This window comes from Diceros bicornis, chromosome 18 (assembly GCF_020826845.1).
Source record: "Diceros bicornis minor isolate mBicDic1 chromosome 18, mDicBic1.mat.cur, whole genome shotgun sequence".
Lineage (NCBI taxonomy): Eukaryota > Metazoa > Chordata > Mammalia > Perissodactyla > Rhinocerotidae > Diceros > Diceros bicornis.
Window position 1 is genome coordinate 27,626,669 of NC_080757.1, and position 15,767 is coordinate 27,642,435.

Below are 15,767 nucleotides of genomic sequence, written 5' to 3' on the forward strand. Positions count from 1 at the left end.
AAATCATAAACTTCCCAGTCTAGTAATAGCAACCTATATTGTTATATCAATTCAATCATTATGAAGCCAATAAAATAACTATAAAAACTAAACAAGTTGCAAAGAAAAATTCCACATAAAGTTAAAGAAAAAAAGCAGACTCCAAACTGGGTACTATGAATTCCATTATGTGAAAATATGTATTCATAAGCAAAGATGGAGGGAAAGTATAAAAAATGTAATTTACTGTTAAACAGTGGAATGAAGGATAATTTATAAAAACATACCCTTAAAAATATCTTCAAATCGTTGGGGCCAGCCAGTGGTGTAGTGGTTAAGTTTGCGCCCTCCGCTCTTGCAGCCAGGGTTCCTGGGTTTGGATCCCAGGCACAGTCCTACACACCACTCATCAAGCCATGCTGTGGCAGTGTCCCACATACAAAAGAGGAAGATGGGCACAGATGTTAGCTCAGTGACCAATCTTCCTCAAGCATAAAGAGGAAGATTGGCAACAGTGTTAGCTCAGGGCCAATCTTCCTCACCAAAGAAAAAAAAAAAACACTTCAAATTGTTATTCTGCTTTTACAAATTTTTTTAAATATCAAATCATTTAAGTAACTGCTCCGGGGTAACTACTCCGAATTTCCTCCCCTAAATTCCTAAGAGTCTCAACTGACTCTAGCCTTGTATTGCCATTTAATGTATGTGGCATAACAGAAACGGATACACACAGGTTCCGGAGCCAGACAGTCCTAGATTCCAGTCTCTTGAACTGTTCCTTTCAGGTTAAAGGTAGTAAATAAAACAAAAAACTACAAGTTCATCTGATAAAGAATATGAATGTTTATAAACCAATATTCAAAATAGCTGCACACATCTGTTTTCACTTGAATAAAAAAAATCACATTGTGACAAATTTTATAACCTTAACTTAAAATACATGAATATTAACATTTACTAATATATTTACACATTTTATTTACATCATCAACAAATCTGATGAAAAACAGCATATGTTATTATTTTAACACAGCAGGTTTTGACCAGTCTGAAAATTGATCCAGGAATGTGCACTGCATTTAGTTAGAAAACATATTTCAACCTTTTCTGAACTCCTAGAGGTTTCCTACTTAGACAAAATATTCCAAAGCCTCAGTTTAAAACAAAACAGAACAGGAGCAGCTGTATTTAATCTTAAAAGACTACAAAACTGCCTTGTTTAAAAATATTCTTACGGTATTTTTTTAAGTGTATGCTTTTATTTTTTGCATCAAAATTACTTAATTGAACATAAGCATCTGATAAAAGTTATAAATATTCTATCATCTATGATACTGTGCACTTCATGATTTGAAACAGCACAAATTAGTTCTTATACAATACCCTCATGAGGTAGGGCCAGTAGTAATCCCATTTTACAAAGGAGGAAAATGAGATGTGACTATTTGCTAGTGAAAAGACTGAAGTTAAATTTCTTTTCTTAAAAACCACACTTTCTTATTAGCCCGCCTAATTTCTTTTACAAGTGAAGAGGTCTGTTTCAAGTTAAGAGGTGGTGGGAATGTGTCATTCAGGTATATCTCAGAAAGCAAAGAAGTACCTTCTACATTGGATATTTAATTAAGAAAAAAAATAAAGTGAGGATTATGGGTTACCTGAATGCATCTACCTCATCAATGGAAGTTACTAACAGAGGACTGCAAAATCCTTCAGCAATATGGTATTTCCTGCTTTTTAATTTTTCCTGAGGTCCAAACACTGTACATATTTTCTTACTCAAAGATCTTCTAAAATTATAATGTAAATTACAATCCTGATGACAAACCAAAAGCTCTTTAATCCAGTGGGTTTTATTGCTCTAAACTTTAATAAGATACCAATGTATTTCCCCTCTCTGACTATTAGATAAGTTAGTAAAGCATTATAAAAATAAATTTAAAAAAAAACTAAATGAGAGCTTTAGAACTTTCAGGTTCTTCTCTGCACAAAGATGTTTCTGTAAACACTTTTAAATCAGTATCTTAAAATTCCAAATTATTCAAGTATCTCTTTAAACATATGGCTTCATATATGAGTAAAACTGAAGCAAATATGTAAAATCTTAAAATCCTCACCTGTAATTCCATGGAAATCATTTACAAAAAGCTATTTGCCTTTTTTAAAGCCTTCTCAAAACTGTTTCTCGAGAACTGGAATTCCATCTTGCATTACTATTACTTGCGTTGCAAATGTGAGAGGGTCTATCTGGGTATTTAAACTCCTAATTTTTCCTGAATTCTTCCTTCCCTTTTTCTCCCTCTCATCATTGCATCATTGTCGCACTCTTTTACTAGCTGACAGTTAAAATAAACACTAGGGCTACCCACGGACTCATTTTCGTAAGAAATTAAATTAAAGGCATGGCAGTTTTTCTTCACTTCAAAAGCTAGATACAAGGCCAAATTCACTTTCCAGTAATGAGTTTCTTAAATGTGCCCCCAATAGGAAAAAAAAACGCAGCTACTAAAATATAAACATACCAGCAAAGTAGATCCAAAGAACTGCCAATCAAATACAAGCAAGCATAATTCTCAAGAGAGTTCTAAATTGTATTGATGTTGAATTGAATCGTTTTAGTGATTCCAAAACATTACTGTTCCTATTCAGTTTAAAGTTAAAAGATGCAGATTCATGTTGGGTATATGCAGCAAACAGCTTCATTTCTTTTGTTTTAAGTTTGTTTTGTTTTTTTTAGATTCCACTAACACTCATGTTTATTATTTCAATTATTGTGCTTTCAATACAATGACAGAGCTGTACATCAGGATCCATGCTTCCAGTGTCCCTGGATCCGTTTTTATAAGATGGATCTTTACAGATTCCAGACCATCCACTTGGTTTCTCCTTTATTTGTTGAAGACCTAAAAACATAAGGAAAAAAGAATAATTAAGCCAAGAAATCTGAAAGGATTTTGGCCTTTTTGTTTGACATATTAAAACAACTCTTAAAAATAAGTTACTACTCACGTGTAATAATTGGATCAATGTCTCTTGTCTGAGTGGCAACATCAGAGGCACAGACTTGCCCTATTTGGATCAGCAAAGACATAATATCCTCATACAGTGGAGGAAATGCTCGACAAAAAGAGACCAAACTTGGCAGAGTTGGCATGAAAAAAGCATATCGTTTAGCCTGTGTTAAAACTGTTGGAAAGAAAGGAAACAGATTTTTTTACTTTGCAGATATAAATTCAACGTATACAATATACTAAGCATCATGCTCTGTGCTAAGGATCCTAAATTTTCTAGGACACGGCCAGCCATGCCTTTAGGGAGCTCACAATCTAGTAGTGACTCATCATACAAAATATAAATTCTTATGCCAAAGCACTGTGATAAGTGCATTACATGCATTATTCCATTTAATTCTCACAATCTTATGAATGAGGAAAGTACTATTATGATACCTATTTTATATGTGAGAAAAATCTTTAATAAACCTTAGATTAAGAAACTTGTTCAGGGGCTGGCCCGGTGGCTTAGCGGTTAAGTTCGCGTGCTCCGCTTCGCGGGCCCAGGGTTCACCAGTTCCGATCCTGGGCGCGGACCTACGCACTGCTCATCAAGCCATGCTGAGGCGGCGTCCCACATAGAGCAACTAGAAGGATGTACAACTATGACATACAACTATCTACTGGGGCTTTGGGGAGAAAAAAAAAAGGAAAAAAAGGAGGAAGACTGGCAACAGATGTTAGCTCAGGGCCAGTCTTCCTCAAAAAAAAAGAAAGAAACTCATTCAAGGCCACACACCCAGTTAGTGGTAGAGCTGGGACTGAACTCAGGCAGTTTAAGCTCTTAACCACTACAAACAATTATAACATGAGGTGAATACCATGGAATGAAAAATGAATAGGATATTATGAGGGCACTGAGAAAGAATATAAAATTAAGCCATAACTTTAAAAGATTGAATCATAGTTCATATCTTTTAAAGTAGTTTATTTTCATACAGTTTTACTCTACAAACCAGAAGGTGGTTAAAATATTAGGGTATGTTGGGGCTGGCCCGGTGGCGTAGCAGTTAAGTGCACGTGCTCCACTGCCGCAGCCCGGGGTTCAGAGCCCGGGCACGCACCAACACACTGCTTGTCAGGCCATGCTGTGGCGGCGTCCCATATAAAGTAGAGGAAGATGGGAACGGATGTTAGCCCAGGGCCAGTCTTCCTCAGCAAAAAGAAAGAGGAGGATTGGCAGATGTTAGCTCAGGGCTGATCTTCCGCACAAAAAAAAATATATATATATATATTAGGGTATGTTCTAGAACTCAAGGAAACAATGTATTTATCTCTTATTTATACATGAATATATTTTTCTGGAACTCTAAGCATTTGTAATAAATTGTAACTTGTTTTCTATTGACATAATGACATTCAGAAAGTAGATTTGATTTCCATTTATAAAATGTGGAAAACTTATTATTTACTATAAATCTATATATAGTCATCCACAAAATGAAAGATACAATTTGCCTATCTATTCATCTCCTCTCCACTATAAATCACATTTGTAATAGGAAAATTTTCAAAAGAAGAATAATTCAAAAGATGGCATAAACTACTAATGACACAGAAAACATCGTATCACTAAATTCAGAAAAAATATGTACTACATTACATTAGAAGTTTTTGTTATTGATATTGATTGGCTACCCACCTGTTAACAAAGTTCCCATGACATTGACAGCTAAGCGAGCCACACTGAGTGACTTTGGTAATGCATACTGGATACACAAATGAGAAAGCAACTGGATAGCAAATATCTGCAATACAAAATCCAAATATTACATGTTTCTGAAGAATATCTTTAAGTATTAAAAATTATACAATGTTTTACATAACTAGCAAGACTGGAGGGAGATCAAAATTTTCCTAAAGCTCCAAAATGCTCATTACCTGTTTTTCAAGTTCTGGCTGTGCAATAAGCTCAGGTATGAAATCCAGACAGATGTGCATAGACGGAATACCTGCAACCGTCAGAGGCAGGAGTTCACATGGATAACCCTACCTCAACAAGAAAGGGAGAAAAAGTTAGAAGTAAAATAACTATAAGTCAAATAAAGATAAAAATATAAAGGAAAGTTTCACTTCCTTTATGTAAAAGTTGCTCAGAAAGCTATAGTACCCTACGTGTATCCTGGCATTTCACCTTTCTGATGCACTAGAATAGAGATGAATTATCTGATCACTTTATTGGGTGAAATAAAATCTAAAAAATCTGGATTTTTCTCCATATTGCAAAGCACCATGATCATTTGTGTGATCTCTAGTTTCTAAATGATCCCTATTAATTTAGTATTCAAAGCCCCCCTAAAAAATAAAGTTCGACCATAAAGCATGATTCTTTGAAAACAGACCTGAAAGTGAACAAGCTTAGCAATGTTGGGATCAGCAATGTACATTTGGTGCAATAGACAACAGATAAGGCACTGAACTTCTCGAAGGTTACAGAGCAAATTGTCTTCTCCTTCCTCCATTCCCTTATTTGGAGCGCTGGTAGTAATAACACTTTGAACATTGCTTAGCAAGCTGTCTGGATTGACACACTTTGCTTTCTCCTCTTCAGTAGGTAAGCAAATTTCCAAGAGAATCTGGACAGCTGCACTATCCTACAAGCAAATAAAACACAGTGAATTTAAGAAGTTTCTGAAAAGTTTGTTTGAAAACCAAATCTGATTTTGTTTTCACATGAACAGAAGTGATGAAAATAACTGTTTCTTTAAAAAAAAAAAAAAAAGAGGGCAAAGAGGTACTTCTAAGAGCAAAAGGCAGCAGTCAAGAGCACTGGTTCTCACCTTTTTTAGGGTCATGAACCCTTTTAAGATCTGAAGAAAACTGAACACCCTCTCCCTATAAAAATTAACATATGTAAATAAATATTTGCATAATTTCAGGATGGTCACATATCTCTAAAGCAGATCCATGGACTCCAGTTTAAGAACATCTACTAGAAGAGTATTCTGATTCAGTGACATTCAAAATAGCCCCAAGGCAAAAAAAATGACTTCTACCAGAATCTCCTTTCCTTCCTCTTCAATTCCTACTTCTCCCAGCATCCTATCCTGTATTTCCCTCTTTTTCTTACCTGGCTACCAACTAATTAATTCCTCTGAAGATGGTGGTTAATAATTAATGCCTAAAAGTCACTTCCCAAGCTCTTTTCCCTTTTAATTTGAAGATGGGCTCTTTAAGGCCCTGGTTTTGCAAGGAAAGATTCTGCCTTACCATCTGTTCCACCTGTACAACTCATTGTTGCTCGGTCTACAAGCTTGAGTGTCATTTCATAGAACAGTAGTTTCTTGCGGGGTGATCTACATGATGTCCCTACATATAAAGGAGAGCTATAATCACTCTCATCTAGCAGGAAGAAGTGAAAAAAAAATAAATAAATATATAACATGCATCTCTGAAAGACAGCCATTGCCTGGGATAGAAGAAAACAATTACTTCATCTAACTGTTTAAGAACTTGATTATAAAGTAAGGTTAGCTTTACTTTATAATCATCATTCTTGAGTTGAGGGGTTTTGGGTTTTGGGTTGTTAATTGTTTTGTTTTTGTTTGTAGACTCTGGATCCAGACTGCCCAGGCTTGAATCCTAGCTCTGCTACTTAGTAAATGTGTACCCTTGAGCAAGTCACTTAACCTCTCTGGGTCTCATTTTCCTGATCTGTAAAAATGGAGATGATAATACTCCATACCTCATAGGTTGGTTGTAAAGATTAAATGAGTTAATATACATAAAGAAATTAGAATAGTACCCAGCATATAGTAAACATATAAATGATAGCTATCACAATTCTCAATCCCTTATCTGAAACTCTGAGGGCCACATTTATTTTAGAACTCAGAATTTTACTCTAATATTATATAACACCTCCAGCAGAGACTAAGGTAGCACGTTGTAATCTAACATTAATATTTCAAAACACACCAATATTAATATTTCAAAACACACCAATATTCACATTAAGTGAGATAAAGGCCATAAATAGCTTCATATCAATTCAGGTCAAGTTTTGTCACAAATGAGATCACATCAGGTCAGGTTTTTGTGCCAAATGAATTACCAAAAAATGCTTCAGTTTTCATAGCTTTTCGGATTTCTGTATATATTACAGATAAGGGATTGTGGACCTATGTTATTACTCTCCTTTCCCTTATTGCCAATGAAAAGATTTCAGAGGTCCGGCCCTGTGGCTTAGCAGTTAAGTGCGCGTGCTCCGCTACTGGCGGCCCGGGTTCAGATCCCGGGCGCGCACCAACACACCGCTTCTCCGGCCATGCTGAGGCCGCGCCCCACATACAGCAACTAGAAGGATGTGCAACTATGACATACAACTATCTACTGGGGCTTTGGGGAAAAAAAAGGAGGAGGATTGGCAATAGATGTTAGCTCAGAGCCAGTCTTCCTCAGCAAAATGAGGAGGATTAGCACAGATGTTAGCTCAGGGGTGATCTTCCTTGCAAAAAAAAAAAAACGAAAAGATTTCAGAAAATATATTTCAAACCAAAAAAACATTTCTACTTTGAAGACTTCAAATTACTTAACATTTAATCATCTCTCATCTCCTGCATTATTCAAAAATGACTACTTAAGGCTTCAGTAAAATTCTACATTGTTATAAAACTTTTCTAAATATAAAACTGAACTGCTTATATTGTCATAGTACTTATCACTGCCTGACATTTTATCATATATATATATATATATATATATATATATATACTTCTTGTTGTTTGTCTCCATTTGATTTTTTCCATCATTTGATTTTAAGAAACAAGAGTCCTATATTTTATTAAAATGTAAATCTTATTTAAAAAGGCTATTAAATTAATATCATGAAGACTATTCTTGATTTTAGTAATACAGTACATCTGATACTCAGAAACAAAAGTAACACCATTATAATACATTCAGTAAGAAAAGGAAAGCACAATATGTCATCATTGTACACAGACGACATAATATGCCATCTATTTAACTGATTATATTAACAGGGAAGCCCTTGCCCTTTTTGATTAAATTTTACTTTATTACCTGAGCAGCCAGTAATGCATTTTTTAATTCTTCTCTGGTAACTTCTGGGCCATCAGTTTGTCCAACTAAACCTATTGTATTATTCTGGGAAGGCCTATCTTGCTCTGCTGTGTCCTTCAGATGGGCACTAAGGTAGGCTTTGGATGCAAGAAGATATCCATTCAGCATGTGTAGAGTAATATCCATCAGTGGGGGGCATCTAAACACAGAAAGAAGAAAAGAAAAACACATGAATATAAAAAGAATATAAGTTTATAAATTAGCCTGTACATGATCAAGTTTAAATAATTAGAAAAATCTGAACAGTACCTGAAAAACCTAAAAAGAGTAGTAAAGTAACACTTTTCCCACTGAAATATTCATTCTCAAAATAAAAGTTATTAATATATATCTTTTTTGTTGTTGTTTTTTGTGAGGGAGATCAGCCCTGAGCTAACATCCCAGCTAATCCTCCTCTTTTTGCTGAGGAAGACTGGCTCTGAGCTAACATCTATTGCCAATCCTCCTCCTTTTTTTTCGTCCCCAAAGCCCCAGTAGATAGTTGTATGTCATAGTTGCACATCCTTCTAGTTGCTGTATGTGGGACGCAGCCTCAGCATGGCCGGACAAGTGGTGCCTCGGTGCGCGCCCGGGATCCGAACCCGGGCCGCCAGTAGTGGAGCGCGCACTTAACCGCTAAGCCACCGGGCCGGCCCCTAATATGTATCTTATTGTCTGTATTTCAAGATTATACAAATAGTAGTATCTATTTCATCTTATTAGCTAAAATCAAATATAATGTATACCCTAGAGAAAAGATATTCTTTTTTGAAAAACATGGCACTACCAGTAAATCTCTTTAGATATGAGCCCGCAAAGCAGCTGTCCTCAAAGAGAAATATTCTATTATTGATGAGATGAAGGAGACTAGGATGGAGTATTTATTCTTTCTACTCATGTTTCTTCTTTGGAGCAAGACAACTCTGTATTCCAAGAGTGTACCATCCACTTGACCAGGTAAATTATTTACTAAGCCAAGGTTTCCTCATCTATAAAATGAGTACAGTTATTCATTCCTCAAAGACTATTATTGATTAAATTTAAATGAGATAAGAATAGATATGAATTAAATGTAAAAAAGGAAACGAAAAAATAGATAAATTAGTAACCACTAAAATTTTAAAAGCCAAGCCCTTAGAAAAACCTGACAATGCCACCTCTCAGTCTATCACAGAGAACTAGCATGTGTGCACAAAAAGGCAGTATAGCTCTGTTTATAACTGAAACACTGGAAACAGCTTAAATGTCCATCAGTATGTCAATGGTTTTTCTGAATGTCCAAATTTTCTATAATAAACGTGTATGTACTTATAGTGAAAAAACTGTCAGGGGTTAAATAAACTATGCCAATGTTTCCCAAAATTGAAGATAAAAATCACTTGGAGTACTTATTTTAAAAACAATCCCAAGGGGTCCGGCCCTGTGGCATGGTAGTTAGGTTCGCACACTCCACTTTGGCGGCCTAGGGTTCACAGGTTCAGATCCCAGGCATGGACCTGTGCACCACACATCAAGCCATGCTGAGGCGGCATCCCATATACATAATTGAGGAGGATGGGCACAGATGTTAGCTCAGGGCTAATCTTCCTCAGCAAAAAGGAGGAAGATTGACAATAGATGTTAGCTCAGGGCCAATCTTCCTCACCAAAAAAAAAAAAAAAAACCCAAGGTCCACTCCAGACATTCTGAATCAGAGTCTCTAGAGAATAGGCCTGGTAATCTATATATGAAATACTATGCAGCAATTAAATAAGGTAGAACTATGCATACTAATATGGAAAACATGTTGAGAACAGTAAGTTTTAAAAAAAGAACAAAAGAATGCCTACAATATACTACTACTTATGTTTTTTAAAACCACCTGAAACAAAAAAGTAAATATTTGTATTATAAATTTGTGAATACATAGAAAGTAAAGCCACATACACACTCTTATGACAAGAAAGTTTCCTCTGGAGATAGAACTGGGATTGGTCAAAGAAGCCAAAGAGGAATTTTGCTTTAGCAATGGCAGCGTGGTAGATATGACAGAGAACAAGACTTTTCACTGTACACCTTTTTCTTGTTGTTATTCTTGTTTGTTCACTTATTAATGTATATTATGAAAACTTTCATATATCATAAAAGAGAGAATATTATAATAAACCCCCAAGAACTCATCACCCAGCTTCAACAGTTATCTACACATGGCCAGTCTTATTTCATCTATACTCCATCCACTTTCCCACCACCACTACTGGGTTAGTTCAAAGCAAATCCTAAACATCCTATCTTGTTATATGTGAATATGTTTTTATATTGTTTGATATTTTTTAAAAAATGTGAATATTCACTTAGTAAAAATATTAAATTTTAAAAAATGAACAAAATTAAAAGGCAAAACAATGAACAATAAAGGAAAAACGCACTATATATACAAAGAGCTGATATCCTTTGTAGATAAAGAGCTCTTTATTTTATTTTATTTTTTATAATTTTATTTATTTTTTTTTTTCCCCCAAAGCCCCAGTAGATAGTTGTATGTCATAGTTGCACATCCTTCTAGTTGCTGTATGTGGGACGCGGCCTCAGGATGGCCGGAGAAGCGGTGCGTCCGTGCATGCCCAGATCCGAACCCGGGCCGCCAGCAGCGGAGCGCGCGCACTTAACCGCTAAGCCACGGGGCTGGCCCTAAAGAGCTCTTTAAATCAAAAAAAGATAAGCATTCCCATAGGAAACTAGGCTAAAATATACAGAAGAAATACCAATAGCCAATAAGTATATGAAAATATTCAATCTAAAATATAAATTGAGAATCCATTTTTCACCTATCAAACTGGAAAATATTATATAAACTAGTGTAGGCAAGTATACAATATCAAACACTGCTATGGGAATGTAAACTGGTTCAGCCTTTCTGGATGGCAGAATGAAAATATGAATCAAATGTCTTGTAAATGAGCATGTTACTTTTGCCCCAGTAATCTCATTTTTAAGCATCTGTTCTAAGGAAATACCCAGTACACAGAATAGTCACCACAGCACTATTGATAATAACAAAAAATAGAAATAAACAAAATATCCAACAATAGGCGACTGGGTTAGGCACAGCATATGTATGTGGAATACTATGTAGCCAATTAATATAATATCTATTAACATGAGACTAGGTTCACAAGTGAAAAACCCAGGCTACAAAAACATTACATATATTATGATAGCATAATTTAACAATTTCCTGAACAAACAGAGGCGAGTCAGGTGAAAGGCTACATACTTAAGTGGATTTTTAACACTGAAAATTGTTTTAGAAGTGGCTCTTTTCTAGAAGTGTTATTTACTGTTGTTTTCCTCTTATTAGATAATGTCATTTATACTGTTTATTCTTCTAATTCCTATCTCCTATGAGACCTTGATCTCGCCAAACCATATCTGGCTGATTTTGCATGTTTTGTCACTTCAAGGCTGTCATCCCCAGGGTTGAGGACAGATGAGTATATTCTTAGAGTGTATCCTCGTTAGTCGTCTTCACTCCAGTTTCTATCCCCTTCAAACCATCTAATGCAAAGCGTCTCTTCTTAAGTTACCACCTAAATGACCTCTTTAGCCTAACACTCAAGGCCCTCCATAGTCTGACCCCAACCTAACATTCAAATTCTAAAATGTGTTCTTCTCAAAAATTGACCCCTCCAATCCAAACCTTTTTCATTCTTACTTCTACATTTTTGCTCACACTATTCCTTTTCCCACAATATCTTCCTTGACTTGACTCCCTAACTCCTATCATTATAGTATCTGTTCATCTAACGTCTATTTCTATCCTTTAAAATACTACTCAGGTCCCACCCTCCTTCACATGTTTCCTGAACTTTTAACAGTATTCATTTACTATCCCATTCATCTGCATATGACCATATTATTTAACTTCTCAACTATTTGTCTTATTTACCCAGGCAGGTAATAATCACTTTATAGGCAAGCCCCTCAACTCTTATATCTTTGATATTACTTAGCATAGCAACTAGAAATTCAAATATTAGTGATGTGAATTAATTAATTCTGCCTCTTGAGGTGAAGCCACTTCAAAGCAATTGATTAAGTTCAGCAATTGGCAAGGAATTACAGACAAATGTCTAACCAATGAAGCTAACATCAGAATTGAGGATGCCAAAAATATCACAGTTTTAATGCAAGTAATGGCTCACCAGGAAGCCTTTTCAACAATGCTAGCAGAAATAGTATTATTCTTTACTGGTCTTAACTCTGAGAGAAAGAACAGACATTAGTGAGAGTTGCCAAAACCAAGAATGACATTTCTTTAAGGCTAGGTTTAAATCACATATTAAATATTGAACTGAATATATAGTTCATGAATATAGACAGCTAAAAAAAGCCAAAAAACAGAAAATCTCACAAGTCATACTGCCAGTTATCTGCAAGAACACTAAGATATAAGTTTAAACTGAATTTCTTCCATTTCTTTTGACTCTCCAAAGCGTAACTCTATAATAAAAATGAAACTCAAATGACACGTACCTGTGTACCCTCTGATCACATCTTAGGACAATAAGAGGATCTATCATCAGGTCATTCTGAGTATACTTTTGTTGTCGTACAAACTTGATTGAAGGTTGAAGTGCATTAACTGTCATTACCCACAGCCTGACGAGAAAATAATCACATGTTCAAAAACAAAAACAGCTCTATTATAATTGAAACCTGTAGCCATATAGTCCTTTCTGTCTTAGAAAGATATACTGAGGAAAAAATTAGAAAACAGGTGTGAATAAACTTGCAAAAATCAAAACCTATAGAAATCTAACCTATTATTATGACTCTAAAACACATGAAGATCAAACAGGAAACACAAAGTAGTTTCAAAAATCTTCACAGTTATAATGGAATAATCATGGCATATAAAATAAAAATTTGAATTAAAACCTCAGTTATACCATACGTGCTATATGACCCTGTGTAAGTGACTGAGCCTCTCTGAACTGTTTCCTCATCTGTAAAATAGGAATATAATACCTATAAATGAAATAATACTTACCAAAGCACTTTGAAACTGTATCTGGCCCCATAAATTAAGTCATTGTTTTGTATTTATCATCATGAAATCTCAATGTGAGATGCCACTTTGAGATTAGACGTCAATAGACTATAGGTGGTTACTAACCTGACTGCACACCAGAATTACTGAGGGATATGCCAATATGGAAATTACCTAATCTCTTACAGTGAAGCCCAGGATCCATCAGCCCCACCTCAAACACAGAGCTTGCCCACTCTTAAATATGAGTGGACAGCCAAAAATCATTAAACATATAAAAGAAGACTTCTACTTTGAAAAACATTAAAATATATAAGCAGAAAAAAAGGAACTCCAAAGAAACAGAGAATGTAGGGATGAGAAGAAAATTTTTTTTAAACCTATAATTAATATCCTTAAAGGACATAATATTTCATATATGAAACAAGAACAGAAGGCATTTAAAAATATTCAGATAAGAAAGAGCCCTTAGGGCCGGCCCCGGGGTTAGCGGTTAGGTGTGCGTGCTCCGCTACTGGCGGCCCGGGTTCAGATCCCGGGCGCACACCGATGCACCGCTTCTCCGGCCGTGCTGAGGCCGCATCCCACATACAGCAACTAGAAGGATGTGCAGCTATGACATACAACTATCTACTGGGGCTTTGGGGCAAAAAAAGGAAGATTGGCAATAGATGTTAGCTCAGAGCCGGTCTTCCTCAGCAAAAAGAGGAGGATTAGCATGGATGTTAGCTCAGGGCTGATCTTCCTCACAAAAAAGAAAAAAAGAAAGAGCCCTTAGAAATTAAGAATAAAACAGAATTTTTTTAAATTCAAAAGAAAAAGCAGAAGATAACATTGAGGAAATATCCAGAAAGTATATTCAAAAGGAAAATTAAAGAATAGAGGAGAAAATGAGAGAATAAGTCCAAGAGGTATGAAATCCAAATCACAAAAAATTCCAGAAAACAGAGGGAAAGAAAGTATTGAAGGAAAAAAAATATATACAAGAAAATGTCCCAGGGGCCAGCCCAGTGGCGCAGAGGTTAAGTGCGCAAGCTCCACTTCAGCAGCCCAGGGTTCGCAGGTTCGGATCCCAGCACGCACCGATGCACCATTTGTCAAGCCATGCTGTGGCAGCATCCCATATAAAGTAGAGGAAGATGGACACAGATGTTAGCCCAGGGCCAATCTTCCTCAGCACAAAAGAGGAGGATTGGCATCGGATGTTAGCACAGGGCTAATCTTCCTCACAAAAAAAAAGAAGAAAAAAAAAGAAAATGTCATAGAAATGAAGGCATTAGTACCCAGATTGAAAAAAACCCAACCAAGTGCCCAGCACTACGAATAAAAAAAGAGCCACACCAAAATACTTCACCCTGAAATTCCAGAAAACTGAAAGAAAAAGAACTAAAACATTTAAGAGAGAAAAAACAATGGTCACATACAAAGGATTGGGAATTGGTGTAACATCAGATTATTCAATAGCAATAAGAGAAGCTCTAATTCTTTTGGTAAAAGGAAAAATGAGCTGATATTCTACACCTAGGCTAAATATCAATCACACGTGAGGGGAACAATAAAAAACCTTTTCATGCATGCAAATCTCAAAAAAAAATAAGTTTCCCAAACACCCTTTCTTAGGAAGCAACTTGAGTATGAGTTCCACTCACTAAAATGAGGAACTAAACCAAGAAAGAGAAAAACATGGAATCCAACAACGATGAGAGACCAAGGAATTCCAGGACGGCTATTGTGCATGTCCCAGATTGAAACGTGAGGATGGAAGGCTCTGAAAGGAATGTTTCCAAGAAAAAGATGTTACTGACACATTACTGGATATGTTATAACTAACTGTAAATTAAATTTCCCCTCAGTAATGGAGTTTGGGAATGAATTAGTTATTGATACCAAAAAAAAAAAACAAAACCCCTGAGCAAATGGAAAAGAGACAAGTATTAACTCAGGGTTTGTGTGGAGGGTGTGGAGGAGGGTAGTTGTATAAGAAAGAAATTGTAATCAAAGGATATTACATAGGTCACTATAAATAACACTTATGTAGTCATCATAATATGCACACTATATATTGCTTTAATCAGAAATTTTGATGTAACTGTGTTGGGAGAAATAGAGGAAGAGAAAGTATGTTGGGGGAAGAGGAGCTCATAGGGGAGGAAGCAAGAAAGTACTGAATCTTCATTTTGTATAGTAAGAAGTCAAAAGATAATTCCTAAATTGGAAAGTCAGAAAATCATAGTAATTATAAGCATATTATTGACATATATGGGGGGATACAAATGCCAGAATAAAAAGATAAAAGAGCTGAAAATAGTTGTCTCTGGGGAGCAAAGGTCTAAAATGGGGAGGTGTGGGCAGACCGTATATACTATTTAACCTCTTAAGTTATGTGGATTTATTAATTTGATATAAGTAAAAAATTAAATTCAAAAACTATAAATATTCCCAGACCTACTGAATCAAAATCTCAGATAAGTCCAGCCCAGTATTCTGTTTTTAGAGCTGACCAGGTGTTTTTGATGCAATCTATGGACCAGCAGAGACCCACTAGACTAAAGACAAAATAATTAATCCAGCGTTCTCTAAACTTTGCTGCATACTGGAATGAACTGGGGAATCTTTAAAAAAAATACTAATGCCTGACTCCC

General features: G+C 35.7%; 1 protein-coding gene across 4 annotated transcripts in view; it reads right to left on the reverse strand.

The window, feature by feature from the left end:
• Positions 1 to 836: 836 nt before the first annotated feature.
• INTS2 (integrator complex subunit 2) overlaps positions 837 to 15,767 on the reverse strand; it is a 59,585-nt gene continuing 44,654 nt past the window's right edge. For all 4 annotated transcript variants that reach the window (XM_058560491.1, XM_058560493.1, XM_058560490.1 and 1 more), the window contains 7 exons: positions 12,609 to 12,734; positions 8,055 to 8,253; positions 5,372 to 5,623; positions 4,911 to 5,018; positions 4,672 to 4,777; positions 2,986 to 3,162; positions 837 to 2,879 (listed from right to left, as the gene is read on the reverse strand). In XM_058560491.1, coding sequence (XP_058416474.1) covers positions 2,710 to 2,879; positions 2,986 to 3,162; positions 4,672 to 4,777; positions 4,911 to 5,018; positions 5,372 to 5,623; positions 8,055 to 8,253; positions 12,609 to 12,734 — 1,138 coding nt within the window. In that variant the 3' untranslated portion in view covers positions 837 to 2,709. The remainder of the gene's footprint in view (positions 2,880 to 2,985; positions 3,163 to 4,671; positions 4,778 to 4,910; positions 5,019 to 5,371; positions 5,624 to 8,054; positions 8,254 to 12,608; positions 12,735 to 15,767) is intronic.